This window comes from Agelaius tricolor, unplaced genomic scaffold (assembly GCF_023055355.1).
Source record: "Agelaius tricolor isolate 1412-34295 unplaced genomic scaffold, bAgeTri1.0.p SCAF_4, whole genome shotgun sequence".
In the NCBI taxonomy this organism is placed as follows: Eukaryota; Metazoa; Chordata; class Aves; order Passeriformes; family Icteridae; genus Agelaius; species Agelaius tricolor.
Genome location: NW_027269264.1, coordinates 13,838,243 through 13,860,188, shown reverse-complemented (window position 1 = coordinate 13,860,188; position 21,946 = coordinate 13,838,243). Strand labels below are relative to the sequence as shown.

The window sequence follows — 21,946 nt, the reverse complement described above, 5'->3', positions numbered from 1 at the left end:
TAATTAGACTTTAAAGAGCTTATTTCAATGTTAGGAGATGCACTCCTTCCCTGTTGCTGCTGCCTCAACGGAATTGTTTCAGTAAGTCTTCTGTTTATCAAGAGACAGGAGAGTGTTTTCAGACATTGTGAGCACTCAGTTTTTGTTTGCAGTTAGATTAAGAAGAGGAAAGTTGACCCAAAGCTCTTGAAGAGCTCATCTAATCTCTTTGGTTGAGAAGATCTGTCCTCCCACAGACTCACCTTCAGCATTATAAAGGAATACATCTTCCTGATGACAAGCTCTCTTTGCAAGGATACCTCAAACTTGGTTTATCCAGAAGCAGCATCTTCAGTTACAAAATTTTAAGAGACACATGAGAAATTAGAGTGCTGCTTGCACATCTTTGGACTACCACCTACCCACAAGGTCGAGGGCATCCACAATGAGCATTAGTGAAGACGACGTGGAGAAGTTCCTTGATGGCAACCCTGCTTTTGCCAAGCAGTATTTTGAGAAGAAACTAAAAACGGAGTCCTGGGATAACAATGAGAGTGAAATACTTTTTGAGTTGATTCAAGACATGCAAGAAAGCATCAACATGGAGAAAGTGGTTTTCAAGACCCTGAGAAGAATCAGGTCCCTTATTCACGCTGACCGCTGTAGTCTCTTCATGTACAGGCAGAGAAATGGCACTCCTGAACTGGCAACAAGGCTTTTCAACATCCAGGAGGGAAGTACTCTGGAGGAATGCCTGGTGGCCCCAGACTGCGAGATCGTCTATCCACTGGACATAGGCATTGTGGGCCACGTTGCTCAGACCAAGAAAACCATGAACATCAAGGATGTCCGTGAGGTATGTTTGATTTATTTGTTATCTGGGTAGAAGAGAGGCTCACAGGGGTCAAGAGGCAGCGGCACACCACAGAGTTTGGTGAAAGCCCTTGTGGTGTAACTGGAAATGAATAACAAGTCTGAAAGTCCCTTCCAATTTCATTTATGGGGTGAGGTGAAACTAAGCACATTGATTACACTAGGTATGAATGCTTGCAAACAGTGCACTGCTACACCTTGCCTGGCTAACTAAAAAAAAAAAAAATCACATATAGTCCAGCAGAGGAGAGTGAAGTTGTCAAGTTGTCAGATCTGAAATGAATGCACACAGAATTTTCCATGCAATTTTATATTCTATGAGTAAATGGCAGAGACAGAAATTCTTTACAGTGAATCCAAAGAGGGTTTTCCATGACAAAAGAACTCGGAAAATATGTGCTGTGATGAAGGTTTAGCTAAGGGCATTTAGAGGCACCACTAGCAAACAGATGGAGTGGACCCCAGAGCCGTTAACTGCAAGCTGTGTATGGGTGATCTTCATCAGAAGCAGCAAGAGACAATCTTAGACTAAAAAAAACTCTTCCAGCAAAAATTGCAATCTGCAATATCAGGAGGGACCTGAGGGATTTTAATGTTTTGTGTTTACGCTTTCATGACAGTATTTATTCCCCATACTTCTGGTTCAATCATGTAAACCTGGATCGCAGAAATAACAATCTGCTTGTTCTAATCATAGGTATAAAACTAAAATCCACGTGACCCAAATATGGCATTTGGGATTACTCCATCTATTGTTTGCTAGTTACAAAAAGACCATCTGTTTATTCATTCATTTGTTGCTCAGTGTAGGCATATCTCAACCCTTCAGCAAATCTTTCTTTGTCTTCTACAGAACATGCTGAGACACTGTTTTGGTTCTGCAGCCTGGGTTCTTTTTTGATGGACATATTGTTGGTGTTGGGGGAAGCATCAGAATGTGATTAAATCTTAAAGTTTTTTAATTTCTGACGTTTCTTCAAATACGGGGGAGGATTTCAGATCTGTGAGCCAAATGCTCTGCTCCAATTCTGGTGCTTTTAGACATTGTCATAATATAATTCCTTTGAAGAAGATCCAGAGGCTAAATGCTTGGTCTAGCCCATTTGGCAGAAAAGGCCAACAATGGGGAATGTATGGGGAGAAGATTCATCAGGGAGTGATCATTTTTTCTGGTGCAACCTTCTGAATATGATCAGAGTTGTGTGGCTTTTTCTAACCTAAATAGAATGACTTATAGATGACAATTTATTCACCTGAGCTGGGAGAATATCTTTGGTAGCAAGACCATCCCTGCACTCCCCCATGGCAGGTGATGATGGTATCAATAAGGCCCTGTAGGTGAAGTGATTGGCCATCTGCTTGCCCTGGACTACTCTTTCTCCACTTTTTAAGAGAAACTAGGGGTAGATGCTGCAGTCTGACAACAAGCTTCATGGTAAAAATAGAAGAAAAATGGGAGTGTGTGAACCTGCCATTGAGTGCGCTGGTTTATACCCTGTTGCTATGCAGTGTTACCTGGCTCTACCCACTCCACAGTGCTAGCAAGAAGTCAGAGGAAAGGATGGAGGAGGCACCATGAAGAATGCCATTGATCTGGGAATAACCGGCGGAGAGGGCCCTTGTCCTGAGAGAGTTTGACATGTTAAAGCTTATGATTGGCAAGATCTTCACAGAAAGTTAAAAGTGCACATGTTGCAGTTAAAAGCCACATCCTCTGTTCTTGATATTAGCTTTATTATCTGTACGTGGTCCAGTTTTCTGCTAACTCATTCCTTTTCCTCAGTAATTTTTAAGCAAAACTTTCTTTAGGCAGCTTACTTTAAGGGGCTGTGCTTGGACTTGGTTTCAAGACACGTTGTGAAAAATGTTTATTTGTAAATTGTCTATTAAACAGTGTGCCCAGTTCAGCCCATTTGTTGATGAGCTCACCGACTACACCACAAAAAACATCCTTGCAACACCCATCTTGAATGGCAAAGACTTGGTTGCTGTCATTGTGGCTATAAATAAGCTGAATGGCCCACACTTCACCAGCTCTGATGAAACAGTAAGTGGTCAGTAGCTGAATTCCTATCAAAAAGCTTTACTTTTGTCATGTGATAGAAATCCTTTTATCCTAGTGATGCCTGCTTTAGTGAAGATCCACTGGTGTGAGTTTCCCTTAAGGGCACTCACACACTCATAGAAGAGGCTTATATTGAGAATGTTTATCTCAGATCTTTCAGGGAAGGTACAGTGGGATAAGTCTCATGTCATGGCAGTGCAAAGCAAAGCATTTATCCTTGGAAATTACCCTGATGCTTGTAAAGCAGTGTTATGAAATACAGTACACATGAAGTTGCTACTGCATTCAATTCAATCCCACAATTTGCCTTTTCAGCTTTTTCTGAAGTATCTGAATTTTGCATCCTTGAACTTGAAAATTTATCACTTGAGTTATCTTCACAACTGTGAGACTCGAAGAGGCCAGGTAAGAGTGAAAATGCAGTTTAGCTATCTCAAAATCAAATTAAATAATTCTTCTGATTTAAAGGGTGAATCTGATTTTCTTCAGAGATTTGTCCCTGAACAGCAGAAATAAAGAGATGCCCTCAACTGCTTTCAGATACTGCTTCTTTCCCAGAGTCCTTCATTACTCTCTCTTCTGCTATTGGTAAAACTGCAGGACCTCAGGCAGTGGCACCACTTTCAGCAGGACTGACCTCAAGGTGTTTTGCTTATTTGAGGCTGTGAAGCACTCTTGGATCATTTCAGACAGCAGCATCAAGACACTTTCTGAAACACTTAAGAATGTGGTATTTTTCCCTCCATCTGCTCATTAAAAGTGCCACTGAATTTCCTCTTAGAGCCAGTAAAATTGTTGTCATATGCATGTTGTATTGGCCTCCATCAGTAGAAAAGAGCATGGGTTAGGGGTTTAGGATATTCTGGATTGAAATTCTGGCACCATACTTTCCTATTAGTTGGGTTGCAGTAGGACTGTCAGATTTATTGGCATGGATGTGAATCCTTGCAATCACTTTCTGCAGCAGGCAGTAGATGTCACTCAGGAGGACGTGGAATTGCATCTGTGCTTCATGGCAGCCACGCTCTATTCTCCAATGGGACTGCCATGGGGAGAGAATAAATGCCTATTTCAGCAAAATGGATGCAGAATGAAAGTTAATTTTGGAGCTTTGGATGGCACTTATACTTTCTAATTAATTTATTATGCTTTGCCTAATTTTTTCATTTACCAAAAACATGAATGATGGTCCAGTAATACCAGCAATGATGAACTGTTAACTAAGGTAGAACTAGCAAAGTTTTTTTTCTGTGGAGAGCTTAGCAGTAGGACTAGTCAGGGTAAGAAAGGGGCTAGAAGACAAAGTGGAGGCCCATAAGGTGAAAGCCTAGTGCTTCTGGTCTGGGACTGGATCCAGGAGTCCTGTGTTCATCTGTTACTGCTGTCTGAGCAGGTCCCACACAAAGGGAGGAAAGCAAGAAGGAGATGCAGGATGCACTGCTCTAGTTCTGCCAATAGCTCCATTGTCCAACCTCTGACTAATATAGGTCTTCAGGGCTATGTGAAAGTTATTATAGTTCATTGTGTGGGATTTTAAAGTACTGAAGTACAGAGTGAGCAAATTACATTCTCAAAAGTGGTCTAGGATTTTAATATTGCAAATCCCAACAGCAAAGATTGGGTGATACTGTAGGTAAAACAGCTTGTGCAAAGACAGGTCAGTCTGCTTGTGCTCAGATACTGTGCAAAAGTCCTATTAGAACACCATATAATAATTTTTTACCAACTTCTTTATATCAGTCAGATATATTTCAGCTGTTTCTCTCAGTCCTTCTTAGGGGGCTTGTGGCTTTCAGTATTTATTGCATGCTGTAAAGTGCCAAAAGGCTAAACTGCTTCTCACGTTTATCTGATGGTTGGTATGACAACACCACTCTCCTGTTTGAGGGATACCGACACCGAACTCAGACTTCATACAACAGGCAGAGTTGTCCCAGTTTATGGATTAGAAACAGAGACCAGTGCAGCTCAGAGTTGCTAAAAAAAATCTACTAGTGCCCAGTGAAGAGGTGAGATGCACTTTTTCCAGTTGTGGCCATGTAACAGTATTTCTTGTTCAAAGCACAGGTCCAGTCTGCTTCAAGTTGCAGCTTCAGTGCTTCAGAAGCATGGCTCCTCATATGTCCTGGGCTCAGAGAGCCAGACACACACTGGGAGACAGGCACACATGCATTAACTAAGCTAAGCAAGAGTGTAGATGGATGACTTCCTTACCATTTCAGAGCAGTATTTGTGTAACCTCTGCTTTTACAAATGAAAAAACCTAATAGCAATAGCTTTCTTGAGGTTGTTACATTCTGCAGAATGTACCAGAAGATGGGAAAAAGCATCATAGGCTGTTGCATACACGAAACAGCTGCTCAAACACTTTCAGAAAAGTGTTAACTCAGATATTTCAAACACCAGCCTCTGGAATTTGCAATGGCTTTTGGTGTTAACTGGTTTTGGATGCAACATTTTACTAATGGATATAAAATTTAAGTGGGAACAGCTCTTTGCCTGACACTGCTACTTTTTTTATGCTGTATTGGTAACATTTGACTCCTACACAACACTGTGATGACCTGACTCTTTCTCCCAAGTAATTCCCAGTGAGAACAAGCGGGTAGGCTTCCTGCACTTTTCAGGAACCATAACCCCACAAGCCCATCTCTCCAAGAAAGGCTGTGCTTACATTTTCATTATATCCTGCAGGTGCTGTTGTGGTCAGCTAATAAGGTTTTTGAGGAACTGACGGACATTGAGAGGCAGTTCCACAAGGCTTTTTACACGGTGAGGGCATACCTGAACTGTGACCGATACTCAGTCGGTCTTCTGGACATGACAAAGCAGAAGGTGAGTGTTCACATGTGTGCTGTGCATCTTTCTGCTTGCTGCTATCCACCGAGGGGTGATGCAGGCAGATAAGACTTAGTGCGTCAGTAAAAGTGCGAGCTAACCTTCAGCCACTGTTCCTACTTGGCTTGGCATTTTTTTACTGTACAAAGATTAAGATAATGGGTTAATGAAATCAGAGGAAAGGGGAAGAGCTTATCACTGAAATGGGAGAGTTGGAGGCTGGGAAGACAGAGGAGGGGAAGAGGTGTCTGACTTTGGCAATCCTGGTCAGTCTGCAGCACAAACAAAACCTCACAAAGTCCATGGGTATCAGAAGTATAGTGAGACACTCGTGGAACCATCAGCAAACAAAGGCCTATTTATAACAGTACACCCTTGCCTGGAGTGGCATGAGATCTGGAGAAAGCTGAGGTTTTAATATTAGCAGAGAAAAGAGCTAGGCCATATCACAAAGTGACTTGTGACCAAACAGCCACCTTCCTCAAGGACTCATTCATGCTCATGATATCCAGGTTTTCAGATGAAATTTGGCTTCATGAAAACAAGCTGACAGAATTGAAGTTACCTCTGATTTGGTCTGATGGTTTGCACCTTTGGCAGACTTTGTGAGAGGGTTACACAGCATCCTTGCCAGTGGAACCCTCTTTGTCCCATGGCCAGGCTGTCTTGTTGACAGAGCTCTTGCAGCATATTGTCTTGTGAAGAGGTATATTAAAAGATCCTTTGTAAACTAAAGGCACTTTGATCAATATTATAATGTAGCATAAGAAAAAAACCCCAAAATAAGTATTTAGCTTCTTCAAACTGGCGAGTAGTAGGTCAGGCAATAGTCACACTTTGGAAAATTAAGAACACAAAAACATTGTTGAAGCCATTTGCTCTGAGTACAGCCAGTGCTCACAGTTCACTGAATGAATCAGCACTCTGTGTATAGGCAGTATATGGTAATATGCAGCCATATAAATGCACCTGACACGTCAAGATTTGGATATCTAGGTATCATTCTGCTGCCTAGCATTGAATTAGTTTTATTACTTCATGCCTTGTTTACACAACACCAAAACCAGCATGGTACAGCAATGGTTGCATTGAGGCTCAAGACAAAATGCAGTTTTCTACTCTAAACATATGTTTTTAATTTTAAAACCAGGAGTTTTTTGACCTGTGGCCAGTCCTGTTGGGAGAAGTACCTCCTTACTCAGGACCTCGAACCCCGGATGGCAGGGTATGTGAAAACAAGATTTCTTTTACTCTCTCTTCTCCAGATGGATTGCCTCACCACTCATTTTAACACCACTCTTTTTTTCACTTGTAGGAAATAGTCTTTTACAAGGTCATCGATTACATATTACATGGAAAAGAAGACATTAAAGTCATCCCGTAAGTGCCCGGTCCCTGAATGCTAGGTACTGTCGCAGGGTGTAGCTGAAAACAAGGTTCCCCATGTTTTAAAGACATCCATGTGGAGAAATGTAAAGGACTGATAGAGGATCGAGAGTCAGAATGTAAGTTGGTGCCTCAACTCACATTTCTGCAGGATAAAGATTTCCTCAAGGACATCGGGATCCTGACTCAGAAGTTAGGCTCCAAAATTCACTGCAACCAGTGATTCTTTTCAGGTGGAGAAGTGAGCTGCCTTGATTGCCTGCAGTTTTCTGCTGTCCTTGCCAGGTAGAGGCATCACTCTCCTCCATGCCTTCCCTGTGTCTGTGGCTGGGACTCATCCAGGATGCTCTTGTGCTGAGGTTTCCTTGCTTTTCTCCACTCCTTCTATCACTGACCCCATTTTAAGGCTACCTCTGGCCTTTTCTCCCATCCTGACATACTGGGACTCCCTCTTTCTAAGAACTGCTCTCTCTTCTTGTCACTGAATTTTTCAGAGGAGCCTTGGGCAGCTTAGGCAAATCTGACATATGAGAGGTTTTCCCTAGTTCTGGTAACACCACTTTACACTAGAGTTTGTGGTGCAAAAAAGGTCCCCATTTCTTGGGTACAGCAGTGTTCAAAGTTCAGGCTGGCAGGCATCCTTAGCCAGGAATCTCCTTTTATCATTCTCTGTGTTGAAGGTCCGAGGCATGGCCTTCACTTCTAGGAATGAATTTTTATAAAATATCTGCAAACCGATATTTTATCAGTTGTTTAGTTTTGAATCCTTGAAGCGAAAGTACTTACTTATGTAGAAAATTTTTGCTTGTGCATATGGATCCTTTGAAAGTAACAGAACCAGTTATGAACTGGGGGTTCCAGGTCTAAACCTGGATTATACAATCAACGGAACGCACTTCAGCTCCATGATCTGTTTTCAGTAAATATATACCTTTAATTTCCCTTATACATTTTTCTTTCATTAGAAATCCTACCCCGGATCACTGGGCACTAGTTACTGGACTGCCAACCTATGTGGCTGAAAGTGGATTTGTAAGTACTTAATCTGGGATTCCTCAAGTCTTTCTGACATGAATAATACTCATGCAGCTTTCTCAGCAATTCAGTCCTTTGTTTTGGCAGTCAAACTTCTCATTGCCCATATTGTAATACTTTTTCTTTGTGATCCCCTAGATTTGCAACATTATGAATGCTGCTGCAGATGAGATGTTTAACTTTCAGGTATTGTGAAAACTTCCAATTCTATCAAGGATTCAACTTCATTTTTTTGCAAAAAATGTAATGTAGAGTCAATCTTGGGCATATAAATACTTCTTTTGCTTGTAGTCTGAATGTAAAATTGGAGTGCTCATGTATTAACATGAGCATAATATGTAAAACATATTAAGTTCATGATGTCTCTCTGCTTGCTGTTGCTTCAAGGAAGGTCCTCTAGATGAATCAGGATGGACTATCAAAAACGTTCTCTCCATGCCAATTGTGAATAAGAGGGAAGAAATTGTTGGTGTCGTCACATTTTATAACAGAAAAGATGGGAAACCATTTGATGAACAGGATGAAACCCTCATGGAGGTATAGTTTCTTGCTGGAAGAAATTAATGTAATTGAAGAGGTCACTATTTTTCCATGTACATCTGCAAAGCATCCTGAGTGTTATGCAGCTAAATGTGTATCTTTGTTGCTTAGAGAGGTGTTATACATCAGCTTGAACATTGTGTAGGCAACTGTTTGACATACTGGGGCAGTTCGGTATGAGAAACCCAACTATGTTCTTGTGATTTTTTTCAGCATTGTTGGATTGTACTCCTAGCCATGAGCATCTACTGTGTGCCAACACAACCATTCTGGCCTGTATTCACATACCTGCCTGCTGGCTCTCACTGGCTGGGCAAGTCCCACAGTGAAATGACACAAAAATTATCTATACAGCTAGGATAAAAAAGAGAGGCCAGCTATTAAATCTACCAGCAGTGGCTGTGATTAAAGACTTTGCTCCTTAGAAATGTTCCTATGGTAGTTTCAATGAAATATAAATATTTAGCTCTTGGCACCTGTTATCAATCAGGACATTTCCTGAAATAGACTTTTTTTTATCAAACAAAAAGACCATGGGGAAAAAAATCAGTTTGAATTGGCCACTGGACAGCAAGCAAGTTTAAAGCGAGCACAGGATGTGAGTAAATACATGTGAAAGGTGATGAGGCCCCTTTGCTCTCCTTCGATGTGAGAGCTCCTGATCTGCTATCACCACTGTGACAGAAACATTTCCACAGACACCTGCAGAAACACAGAAATAATTTTCTGTACTCTGAACTGGACCGAGGGTCCTTCAACCTCCACAGAATCAATGCTGTCAAGGCCTGGGCAGATTCAACAGCAGGGGAACTGCTTTGCTGAGGAGCATGTCACAATTGGAAGCAAAGATGTGGTTGCTCATTGCTGGAATTTTGGACAAAGTACAGCTTGTGTTTCTTTAAAAATGTATCACACAGTGTCATATTTCTATGTCTTTGAGGAGCAGATGTTATGGCTATTTCTCTGTTTCCTTCTCTTCCCCTTACCAAGTCCTTGACACAGTTCCTGGGCTGGTCTGTACTCAACACAGACACGTATGATAAGATGAACAAGTTGGAGAACCGTAAGGACATTGCTCAGGACATGGTGCTCTACCACGTGAAATGTGACAAGGATGAAATCCAGGAAATTCTGGTAATACCTCGCAATGTGGAGCTCACACCCAAGTGTACTGGCCTGGCCCACAACCTGTGGCACAGACACAGGTCTCCCATTTCACAGAGATGCTTCCAGCCACCCCGATGTGGGGGCAGCACCTGGGCCCTAGTAACTGCACAGGGACAGAATGAGTCTTTCTTTTTGTTCTGTGGTCTGCCCTCCTCCTTGGCACACTGTGCCACTGTGCTCTTTCTAACCTCCTCAACAAAGCCAGCCTTGGAGGTGCTACTCAGGGAAGGGCTGTAGGAGTGGAACAGAGACTGATTTATTCCTCAAAACCTCCTCTGTGCTGAGAATGTGAAGTTAGAGGACCCAGCTGTGACATTGGCTCTAGGGGGATATTTGCAAGTGAAGGAAACACAAAACAAAATCTAGGAGGGGGAGAACGCTACCAGGAAAAATGTGTTGAAAGACAAGAAATTGAAGTAAGGTCCAGGAAAGAAGCACAATTTGGATATGAGAATTGCCCTAGATTGCCCCAAAGCTGCCCAGTGAGAAATCCAGGAGGGTTCAGTTGTCTTCTTAACACACCCATGCTTTTTGCAGCCAACACGAGAAAAGCTGGGGAAGGAGCCAAGTGAGTGTGATGAAGAGGAGCTGGCAAGCATTCTGGTAAGAACAATGCACTGCTGGAAAGAACAGCCCTGGCAAGCAAATTCTGCCTGCATAGATGTAGGGAAGAGTTCCCAGTGTTGGCATGCTCTTACTTGGCAAAGGGTGAAGGCACAGCATACCCTGCCCTCCTTTGCTGCCTGAGTTTGAGATTATCATTAGTATGTGTCAGCACGTGCCTCCCACAGCTCCTCTGCCTCTTTATCTCAAGGACTTCAAAGTCCATCTGGAAACACATCAGCCACCTTGGCTTGTTTTTCAGAGTAATTAAGGAGGGCTGTAATTCTTTCCCCAGTTTGAGTCTTCAAACTATATAAAATGAAACACTTAACGGGAAACAAACAATGTTTCCTGCACAAAACTGCCCTCCCTCTTTCTCCACTAAGGGGTTATCATGAAAAGCTTCATTTCAGTCTATTTATGTGCTGTTTTCCAAAAGAAAAGCAGTGTCAGACTGATACATTTTTATTCAGCAAAGCTTAGGAATGGCGTAAGCAGCACAGCAATAAACCAGCCCACCTCTCTTACAGAAAGAAGAACTCCCGGGGCCCACTAAGTTCGAAATCTATGAGTTCAGGTTCTCTGATTTTGACTGCACTGAGCTAGAGCTGGTGAAGTGTGGCATTCAGATGTACTACGAGCTTGGCGTGGTGAAAAAGTTCCAGATCCCACAGGAGGTATGAGCTGGCAAAAGCTGGTACATCTCCTGCCTTGGATGTACTCGCCCATGCCGCAGCAGGCGCTGAGGTCCCCGTGCGTGCCCGGCACGGAACGGCCGCAGGACTGGGCTCACGGGGGCTCGCAGGGAGGGGGTCGTGCGTCCTGGGCGCCCTCGCCCCTCTGAGGGCAGGGAACAGCCTCTCATGTGGGATTGGAGCGTATCTTCTGCTTTCTTCTGCTCCTCACTGCCTGCCACAGATGTGGTTTGCCATGAGATCTATATGGGTGAGTGGAGGACTCTGCAAAACGCTTCTGGCACGTTCTGTGTCCAGTGCCGCTCACAGCCGCAGTGTGAAAACACAGCTCCCGGGCACGACACGGGGAGTGCCTTCCTGTCTGCCCCTTGCCTTTGACAGAGCATGCAACCTGCAGCTTTCAGCCAAGATACGCTGAAACACACTCTGGGAAGCCCCTTTGTTTTTCATCCCCATGCAAACATGGATGTGCCTTCATTTGGCGCAGCTGGCGCCAACCTGTCGACAGGAATGGTGTGACCCCCTGGGAATAAGGACCCCATAAACCCTGACTTGCCAACTCACGACTCTTGCAGTTCAAAACCCTGCAGGAATTGCGAAACTGGCATTTCAGCAGCCCTGCTGCTCCCGAAGGGATTTCTCTGCACATCGTGCGAAGTCGATTTCCATCTACTGGGATCTGGGGGTAACTGCAGGAAGAGTTTTCACTCTGGAAAGTCAGGATGGCGATCGGGAGGGAAGTAAATGGGAATTACCTCTGTACTTCTTACACGCAGAATGCCAGTGTCAAAAATATTAAATATACCTACTCTGGAACAACTAACCTCTATAAGAGGTGTGAATAGCAGTGATTCTTATATTTGAGATTTTAGGAAATGAATACTCATTAATAAATAATTGGCTCTTTAATGAGAAAACTGCATAGCTACAAGAGAGAGTACACACGGAGAAGTAGACTGCAGAGGAAAGAACAGTTTTATATTTAATGCCTTATATTGTAGATCTTTAGGTGATATAAATGTCATTCTCCTCTACATCTATTGCTTTTCCTCCAGGTGGTGCTGCTGATTTGCTGATTCTTGTTTACCTCAAAGGCATCTCTGTGAGATTTTTTTTTTTTTTACAAAAAAAAAAAAAAAAAAAAAGAGAGAGAGAGAGAAATAGAGAGAAATATTAGAAACTGGATCTATTTTAGTGTCCACTTTTGCTCTCTACTAGGCTTTACTCTATCAGCATTGCCAGTGTAGCCTGATGATATATGAACCTTCTGATCCCTTTCTTGGCCTACCTCTGCAGAGCGGGTTTGAACCTTATCCGTGATTTCTGTACATGACTCTTACTGCAAGATGAACAGGCAGCAGCTTCATTACCCACACTAACATCCTCTTCCCCACCTGCAGGTTCTGGTAAGGTTTGTGTACTCTGTCAGCAAAGGCTACCGGAAGATAACTTACCACAACTGGCGTCATGGCTTCAATGTTGCACAGACCATGTTCACACTCCTGATGGTAAGGTAGCACCACCCTGGTTAATTCTGCAGCACAGCTTTATTTACAGCAGGTCTTCTGTCACACCTGAGAAATATGCAGGGCTCCCTTCGAACCCTGGTGCAGGAAAATGTTTTGTCACTCCTGGCACAGGTCCTGCTAAATGAGGTCTCCATTTGCCTGAAGGGACAGTCACTGCATTGCACATGAAGGAAGCTTTGGTCAATATTGGCCAATGAATGGAGAGCTTTAATTCTCATAGATACAGATGTGCATGGTGTTAAATAGATTGCAGATTCAATTCTTCTGCAGAGTAGAGGAGAGAGACTACAGGACTTCCACTCTTCCAGTAGATTCTGACAGTAAGAGCCAGACTGAAGTCAGCTGGTTGGGATGGACACAAACTCATGCTTTCCATTTCCATCCAGAATAAACACAGGTGTGGACAATCTTTTGTATTATTCAGCTTGACAAACACATTTCCCAGAAAGACACAGAGCCTTTTCAAAGAGTACTTTGTGTCCAGTGACTGGGAGGGGTGCTTCTGAAAGCCTGGGTGAATCCTGGGGCCAAGGCTTCTATAGCAGTGGGTAGCCAACCCCGCACATATGCATTAAACACATAAACAGCACAGATGTACCTGCCTGGTCTGAAATATTTTGTTTCCAGCTGATTCCCCATTTTAACCTAAGTCAGCCATGTACTGCATTTCAGTTCACAAATATTTTCAGTTCTCCTGGACTGTCCCAGGACATCCCCAGCACAGAACGGTCACCACTCAGTACCTTTTCCTGTCAGAGATGTTAACATATGGAATACCAATTCTCTCCCTCAGACTGGCAAACTGAAGCGTTACTACACCGACCTCGAAGCCCTTGCAATGGTAACTGCGGCTCTGTGCCATGATATTGATCACAGGGGAACTAACAACCTCTACCAAATGAAGTAAGCATTTTCTTACCACTTCAAACCATTTTCTGTTGCTCCTGCTTGGCTGTGATCACACCCAACTCCAGTACAGCTCTGTTTAACACACAAGGGTGACAACCTTCTTTTATAAGAAAAAAGCCTTGCTTTTCAGCTTGCTGCAGTGTTTGGGCTTATGCTTTGGCCAGTGGGGACAATTTGCTATGCTCTCTGGGGCTTTCTTTACCTCCTAGCAAACTTCCCTGAGTTAAAGCAGAACTCTACATTACCATTAGAGTATGGAGCAGGTGCAGAGCAGGCACTCAGTGTCCTGAGCATTACAGGAGACATAGGATGCCAACAGAACCATCCTGGATGTAAGATGATGAATTTTTGCTGTATCTATGGAGAAAGCACCATGTTTGGCATTGCCCTGACTACCTACAAAGCACCTATGAGAATATTGCTCTCAGTAGGTAGTCATTAGCTACAGATAAACAACTGCATATTTTTGTTGCCTAGTCAAGGCTCTGTTGCTCACTTAAAGGAGTCAGATCACAGCTCTTCTGCAATGCTTGCTGCCTACATCTTCTTATATATCCTGGAGCTTTGGAAAAACATTAAATAAAGTTTTTGATAGAAGAGGGCCTTGATTTTCAGCAAGGTGTCCAAGGATTGCAGGTGTCCTTGCTTTTTAGAATGTGTCCAAGGATTGCGGGTTTTTCCATTCCTATTACCAGATATCAATATGTAGTTATTCAGGATTTAAACAAACTTACTAAGCTGAGTAATTACACTGCCGTCATAAACAATATTTGGAGTGAAATTTGTAGTTGGAATACTATTTTTTCACAGTGTCTAAAGAGTTATAAGCAATGTCACAAGTGTCTTTTATTAGACTGAAGTAATTACTTATTAAAAAAAAGTTCAACTCATAAGCCTTTTTTAAAAAATGGAACTTATATGTGTGACAGAAATTAAATACAAAGTTAGACACTTCTTTTCATTTTTAAGTGCTGCATTAATGTCTTCAATTTTTCCTTTATGCAAACAGATCTCAAAATCCTTTAGCTAAACTTCATGGATCCTCTATTTTAGAGAGACATCACCTGGAATTCGGAAAATTCTTGCTCTCTGAGGAGGTTGGTAATGAACTGCAGTATAAAGGCACAAATAATTTCCTTTTACTGATGTTTTTCACTAACAAAAGAGTTGTCAGCACAAGACCTTTCTCTGGATTGGATGCCGAGAAACTGCATCCTTTCCATCCTTGGATGCCTCATTTCCAAAGGACTCCCTGCCCGTCCAGGACTAAAGCACATAGGCTTCCTAAATGCATGTCTTGGTTTCTTCAACAGACGCATTTTTATCCCCATAGGAACATGTTAAATACAGTGTTGCTCTCCTGTAGCCCCTCTGATAGGGCCAAGGCTGAAATATTCCCACAGTTAACTTTTAATTTCAGGCAAATTTGCATTGGAGTCAGGGGATGGGGTTTGGGTAGGCACTGTGTAACAACCTTCCCCTGCTCAGTGAATTAAAGGGGAAATGGCACTACACGTGGTGTACGGGCTCACACCCCTTGCACACGAGAGGAGCAAACTGAACTACTGAAAGAAAAAAAAGTGACCATATTTGGGAAAGGGAGGTGGCCAGGAACTCATAACAACATAGAGCTTGGATTTTTCAATGCCCTGTCCTTTGCTTTTCAGTCACTGAATATATGTCAGAACCTCAACCGCAGGCAGCATGAGCATGTGATTCACCTGATGGAAATTGCCATTATAGCCACAGACCTGGCACTCTACTTCAAGTAAGTCGGTCATGCACACCTTGTGTGAAAGGCAGAAAGCAGCTGGCACTTTACAAAGGCCAGATGTGATGCTTTACTCTGAAAGCCCCCACCAGTGCAGCAGCTCTCTTCACAGACACTGGCTCTGGGAGGCTGCCTTTAATACTCACCTCAGACCTGGGGGGAGAACTCAAATAATTCAAAAGAATTTTGAACGTCTACTTTATCAAATCATATACATGACTTTTTAACCCTAGATGGCCAACAAGGCAGGGCTATTTGATCCCCTATAGGAAGAAATGTCAGGATTTGGTTTGGTTTTATTTACCTTGCATTTCAGATCTGAAAATACTCATAAATGACAAATGGACTGGCCAGGACTGTACTAACTTCTCTGTAACAGCAGAATGACACAAGTAACAAGTAGTTCATTGTAGGTGAATGTCCAGCTCATAGTCTATTCCACACACAAGGGCCTAAAAAGCCAAAATCTTCGAGCAGTGCCTGCTTTCTGGGACATGAGGCTGAAAGTCAATGACATATAACTTCCTAATTAGCAAGGAGCTTTCAAAATGTGCTTTCAAAATACAGTGTCAAGACCAGAGACTGCTTCTGTGTTTTGCACTGCAGAATAATTACACAAAATTTAAACAGTCCATAAAAGAGGAATTTGAGGGGGGCTGTAATACCCAGAACACTTACTCTGGAGATACAGTATCTGTATGGTACCATCGTCTATCTATATAACACCACTTCCTCACCACTTGGGAACAAACTGGTCCTTGCCCTCCTTGGTCCATGAACTGCAAGCAAAGGCTTGGCTGAGCTAAGACACAGGATTATTGATGATAGAACACATACACAAGTCACTTTGTGGTATGGCCTAACTCTTTTCTCTGCTAGTATTGAAACCTAAGATTTCTCCAGATCTCATACCACTCCAGACAAGGGTGTATTGTGTATAAACCATTACTCAGAATTCCCTATATGCATTTAGATTATATAAATAAGGTTAACAATGCCTGACTAAGTATATAAAGCCAGGTAGCTTTAAAAATACTCCAGGTAGCTCTAGGCTTCTGCAGTTCGCTTCACATGTAAGGAAAAATATTTCTTTTACTGCAAACAAAGGTGTAAGCATTTCTCAGCTGACATAACTTGCAGTAGCTCATACTTTCAAAGACCTGCTCATACCTCACCACTATACTCATCTTAAAGGCATTTACAACAGTTAAGGGAGCAGATGATGGTGCTTGGTTTTGTTAGGACATAAGAGTCAGGACAGCAACTACTGGAACCCTTCTGGCAGAGTTAGCAATACCAGTATCAGCCACCTGTTTTTGGCATATTTGTTTCTTTGTTTCATAGATTTTTCTTCTTTTTTTTTTTTTTTAACCTTTCCTCCCCACCCCCCAAAGAAAGCGAACGATGTTTCAAAAGATCGTTGATGAGTCTAAGACGTACGACAGCGTGACTGCCTGGACTGAGTATCTGTCTCTGGAGACAACAAAGAAAGAGGTTGTCATGTGAGTAATTGGCTCTGGGGAAAGGTTGGTGATGTGGACACCAGGTGAGAGCTCCAGGATATGCTTTGTGCTGCAAAGTCAGCAAGTGATACATTACTGGCTACTCAGATTTGATCTTCTGGAGAAGCAGGGAAAAATACTGGGGAAAAAAAGATTAAAGTGGTTCTTCATCCAAATAAGTGTCCTGTTGGCCATATACTCCCATGGAGATGCAGGATCCCTTCTGGCTATATACTCCTACCACATCACCCTGTAGGCTACAAACAGGGACATCCAATCCATTAGCTGTTCTTCCCAGTGGCAACTAGCCTGAGCTGCATGATGCTGCTGCTGTGACCAGACAGAAACTTTGCAGGATGCCCTGCTCTCGCGGTGAAGTGTTCTCACCACCTCACTGCAGACTGCACTGCTACACACCCGTGGGGGAGCCAAAGGTGTTACTCCAAAGTTAAGGAGTTCAGCCCAGCAATCACTAAAGCAGCAAACATTTTAGCTCCAGAAGCAATTAGTTCCCCATCATAATTCCATTTTATTCAAGAAAGCAGCCTTTGATGAGTGTCCCAGTCGGAACCAAGGCTGTCACAGCGGCACATCTATCAGTTCAGAAGGGGCCATGGGATACCTGATACAGTACTGGGGTATGAGGGTCCTGAGCCTGAAAAAATAGGGAATAAATTAATTTCTTTCCTGTTTTTAGGGCCATGATGATGACTGCCTGTGACTTGTCAGCTATCACAAAGCCTTGGGAAGTCCAGAGTAAGGTAAGGTGCTTGATATCCTGATGGATTTCTGTAGCTTACACTTCAAAGTAATGCAATTTCTAAGCTGCCTAGAAGCTAAATCAAAGTCTCCTACCAAAAAAGGAATAGCTATGGTTTTGATGTATTAACCAATCTTTCAGACTGTAGTTGTGAGTTCTGTACAAAATTCATGTTTACAAAAAAAATCCCCACCAAAAAAAACCAAAACAAATCCCTCAGTTACATAGATTTTTAGGTCACAGTGAGGTTTTTTTGCATGTAACATATACATTGGCTTTATTATAGCAATACCTACCTGCAGTTTGCTCAGTTGTTTGATTTCCTCTAGGAGTTCATTCCTGAACTGTACTTGAGCCATTGCTAAATAATAAGCACTAAATTTTGAAGGAGGGTAAAAGAAATAAAACCTGCCTTCCTGTTCAGCATGAAGAAAGGACAACAGGAAAAAAAGAAAAATAAACACCCACAAGGTGACCAGAAGCAAATACTCATGGGGAATACATTGGAAATTTCTCAATAGATGAGCAGTGGTCTAATGAGATGCAGTGCAATACGACTGTTGAGCTGTCACTTGACAGGTGAAATCCTGTTGCCACAGCTGCCCTTCCCAGGAGGAGGAGTGAGGCTATGGTTGGAGAAGAAGAAACAGAAAGATAAGAAGTGAGATTTGACTCAGAATGGAGACATTAAGTGCATCAAGTTATGGGGCTGAAGTTGGTGCTGACTTTTCTTTTTTCCCTCTGTGTCAATGTAGGTAGCTCTCCTGGTAGCAGCTGAGTTCTGGGAGCAAGGAGATTTGGAAATAAGCGTCCTTCAGCAACAGCCCATTGTAAGTAACATGCAAGAACCAGGCAGTTCAGTTCAGACAGCAAGTCTCAGCACAAGCAGTGCTGTCCTGAGTGCTCTGTGTCTGCCTGAAATCACAGTGCTTGCCAAAATCCTTTAGAAAAGTATGTTCTGAGATAGTGAAGAGCATCCCTGACAGTGACAAGTGCCTCTTGTCCAGCTGTCCAAATAGTTAGATGGGTTCAGTGGCTGTGAAGCATCAAGGGGTGATTCACCCTGGAGATTTTTGTGTAGGTCCCCTGCAGAAAAAATTAATGACTAAATAGACAAGTCACTGAAGAAAGAAGAGTTTCTAATAAAGAGGAAAACTGCAAACACAGATTTCACAGAGTCATAGAATTATTGATAAATGGAAGGGCATTTCTAACATTTTTTAAAATGAATAAATTCAACATTGAAAGAGGCAGGAGTCATTCCTGTAAGTGTCCTCCACCTGTGTGGTTTGGGGATTTTTAAAGTAGACTTTCATGCACCCCTCTACCCACAGTGACATCACAAATTATATAGTAATCAACAAGATCTTGTAAAAATATGATTTCCACAAGGGAAAAACTTGTTCTCCTCCCCATGCATGGACACTTGAATTGCAGTCTAAAATTTCTGCTAAAATGGCAGTGGAAATGAGCCCTCTTCCTTCCTCTGCAGTTGAGGAGGAGGGCTGTGATGGGTGGTCTTTAGGACAGCATGACAGAACTGCCAGGCTGACACAAGAAAGCAGTTTTGGGGGGAAAATAGAGGTGTGTTTTTCAATTGAGTGTTCTCATAAACCACGGTGAATTTGTGTCCTCCCACAGCCGATGATGGACCGAAGGAAAGCTGCTGAGCTTCCGAAGCTTCAAGTGGGTTTCATTGACTTTGTGTGTACATTTGTCTATAAGGTAAGCAAAGTGCACCCTTACACACCCCACCCTTATCAACAGGGGTTCAAATCCCAGCTGACTGAGTCCTGGTGCAGCAGCACCACTCTTGGGGAGAGGGACAAGTACACAAGTGAAATCTGCTCTTTTCTGAGGCATTGCAACAGGCTGCCTCTTTCTGCCATTGATGCTTTCTGCAAAGCATCAGCTTTGGATGTGAGGTGTCAGGGTCTATCTTGGGGTATGATGGACAAGCATTCCCTCTGCACACTGCATTGCACTGAGAGATGTGTTTTGTTTAGGAGTTTTCCCGCTTCCATGAGGAAATTCAGCCTATGCTTGATGGGCTGCTGAACAACAGAAATGAGTGGAAGACCCGTGCTGATGAGTATGATGCAAAAGTTAAAGCACTGGAGGAAGAGAAGAAAAGAGAGGAAGAGAGAATGGCTGCAAAGAGAGGTCAGAAAAAGTAATTAGCTTTTCATTCCTAACTCAAAAACATGCTTATGAACACTCTCACAGATTACAGCAAGTTTTGCTCACACAGCAGAGTAAGATTGGCTCCACTGGAAAGGCTGAAAGCAGCTTGCCTTCAAACCTGGCACTATGACAGGTTGTCAAGAAGGCCACCAGTTTAAAATCCCAAACACTATTATCTGAGAAACTACTGAGAACACATTTAGCATGAATTCCCATGCAGCTGGGGAAAGCAAAATGTCATGTACTGTCCTTGGAAAATAGCAGGTACACCTGCAACAGGTAAACCCTTTGGCTGACCTGCTATCCCATAGGTCATAAAGCAGAAGCTAAGAAAAGCTTTATGAAAAGTTAAAACGAGGTCCTAAATATTCCTAGAAGAACATTTAAGAAGTAATGGTTCATCACATCACATTTCTAGCCCAGGTTAGGTACTACCTAGAAGCAAACAGTAGTGACAGTGCCCAGTAGCATTTTATTTTGGTTGAACATGGTTTTCTTCTTCTGTGGGCCCAGCCTGGGCAGTACTGAAAAGCATCAGCAGTAGTGGGTACTGGTTGAAAGTTTTTCTGATAGCCTGAGGATGTGTTTGACTCTCAAAAGGGCAGAAGCAGAAGGTTCTCCTGGCCTATTCCAAATGTCTGATCAAATACCTGCCATGACTGGGTGCCTTCACTCCACTGAGACTGTATCTGAAGTCTTCTTTTGTTCTAAACTGGACCAAAATTCCAAGAGCCCATGGTGCGGACATTGCTCAAATGACACAGTTTAGAAATTATTAGAGCTGTCTAGATGTTTTATCTCAGTTTGATTCACAGTAGTTAACTTAAAAGGTAGTGTTTTAACTATGATCTAGAAAAATCTCTGAAGAATTATTTACTGAACAAGTAATTGATATTCAAGCAAGGAAAATTTCCACTAACTCTGCAATGCTCTTTCCAAGCAGCCTTACATGTACAATCACTTTGCACAGCAGACAGCTCTATGCAGGGTGCTATAGTTAATGACCTAAGCTGATCATTGGATAAAAGTTCTAAAAAACTTCTGCAATGACTGAGATGGAAATTTATGACTGTGTGTCTAATTCTATGTTTCTTTTTATATGACAGGTGAAATAACCTGTAATGGAGGAACAGCTCCAGCTTCCAAAACCTGTAGCATACTTTAGACCTATTCTCACTGAAATATATGCCACACAAAATGAGAACACCCGTATAAAAACAACAACAAGAACAACAACAAACCAAAACTAAACAGCAACAACAACAACAACAACAACAACAACAACAACAAACCAAAACAATACCAAAACCCCCAAACCCCCCAAAACAAAAAAAAAAAACCTAAAAAAAAATCATGGTGTACAAATACATTCCTGATTGGACTATTCTGATAATTTATTAGGCTTGTGACCAACCAGGGAAGGGCTAGATCTTGTTTGCCTTAATTGCATCTCTTCCTGATGGTAGGGAGCCAGCTCTGTCCTGTCTCCTGTCCTCCATTTAATGCATCTATGTCAGATGGTATGTGACAAGTCAAGACAACATTTGGCCCAATAAATCAGGTTGTAAGATTATGGAAGAGCATTTTTCCTGCACTGAAACACTTCTTATCCCAAAGCTGATGGGGATAGTCCTGCTCCATAAAACCTCATGAAACTGACAGTGAATGCAACCATAGCCTGCACAGTGGGAAAAATGAAAAAGAGATAAAGTTATCATATCTAAGTCTGTATCTGTCAGGACATCAGAAGGAAGACTGAGGGTAAGGATAAAGCATGAAAACTGAGCACAGTAAATCTTTGAACTGCTCTAAAAGATTATGATTCCATTTAAATCCAAGAAACGCTCTGACAGATAATACATCTGCATTCACTTCAAGAATCTGGATAGGTTGCTATCCCAAAGCATGGAGCTATTCATGCAACACACAGTAGCTGCCTTCTCCAGGAGCAGGATCAACATTGTATACTAATTGAAGCTTTATTCCTTCATGAATCATTTTAAGAAGACAGTGTTACCATTACCCATTACAGTTCCTCTTACAATTAGCCAAGCAACCTGAGTTGTGAGATCTCATAAATTTGTTCTGTCTTGCCTCATAATGCTGTTAC

The 21,946-nt window shown here is 42.4% G+C and overlaps 1 protein-coding gene across 1 annotated transcript; it reads left to right on the top strand.

Annotated features, from left to right (window-relative positions):
- The first annotated feature begins 424 nt into the window (after positions 1-424).
- Positions 425-21,706, top strand: PDE6B (phosphodiesterase 6B). Its single transcript, XM_071425930.1, has 22 exons — positions 425-835; positions 2,747-2,899; positions 3,233-3,322; positions 5,612-5,752; positions 6,906-6,980; positions 7,071-7,135; positions 8,107-8,173; positions 8,315-8,362; positions 8,564-8,713; positions 9,707-9,850; positions 10,421-10,486; positions 11,017-11,163; positions 12,582-12,689; positions 13,504-13,613; positions 14,629-14,716; positions 15,287-15,387; positions 16,785-16,892; positions 17,590-17,653; positions 18,408-18,482; positions 19,294-19,377; positions 19,659-19,815; positions 20,943-21,706. Exons 1-22 carry the CDS (start codon positions 425-427, stop codon positions 20,999-21,001), a joined length of 2,511 nt encoding a protein of 836 aa, XP_071282031.1. The 3' UTR covers positions 21,002-21,706.
- The last annotated feature ends 240 nt before the right edge of the window (positions 21,707-21,946 follow it).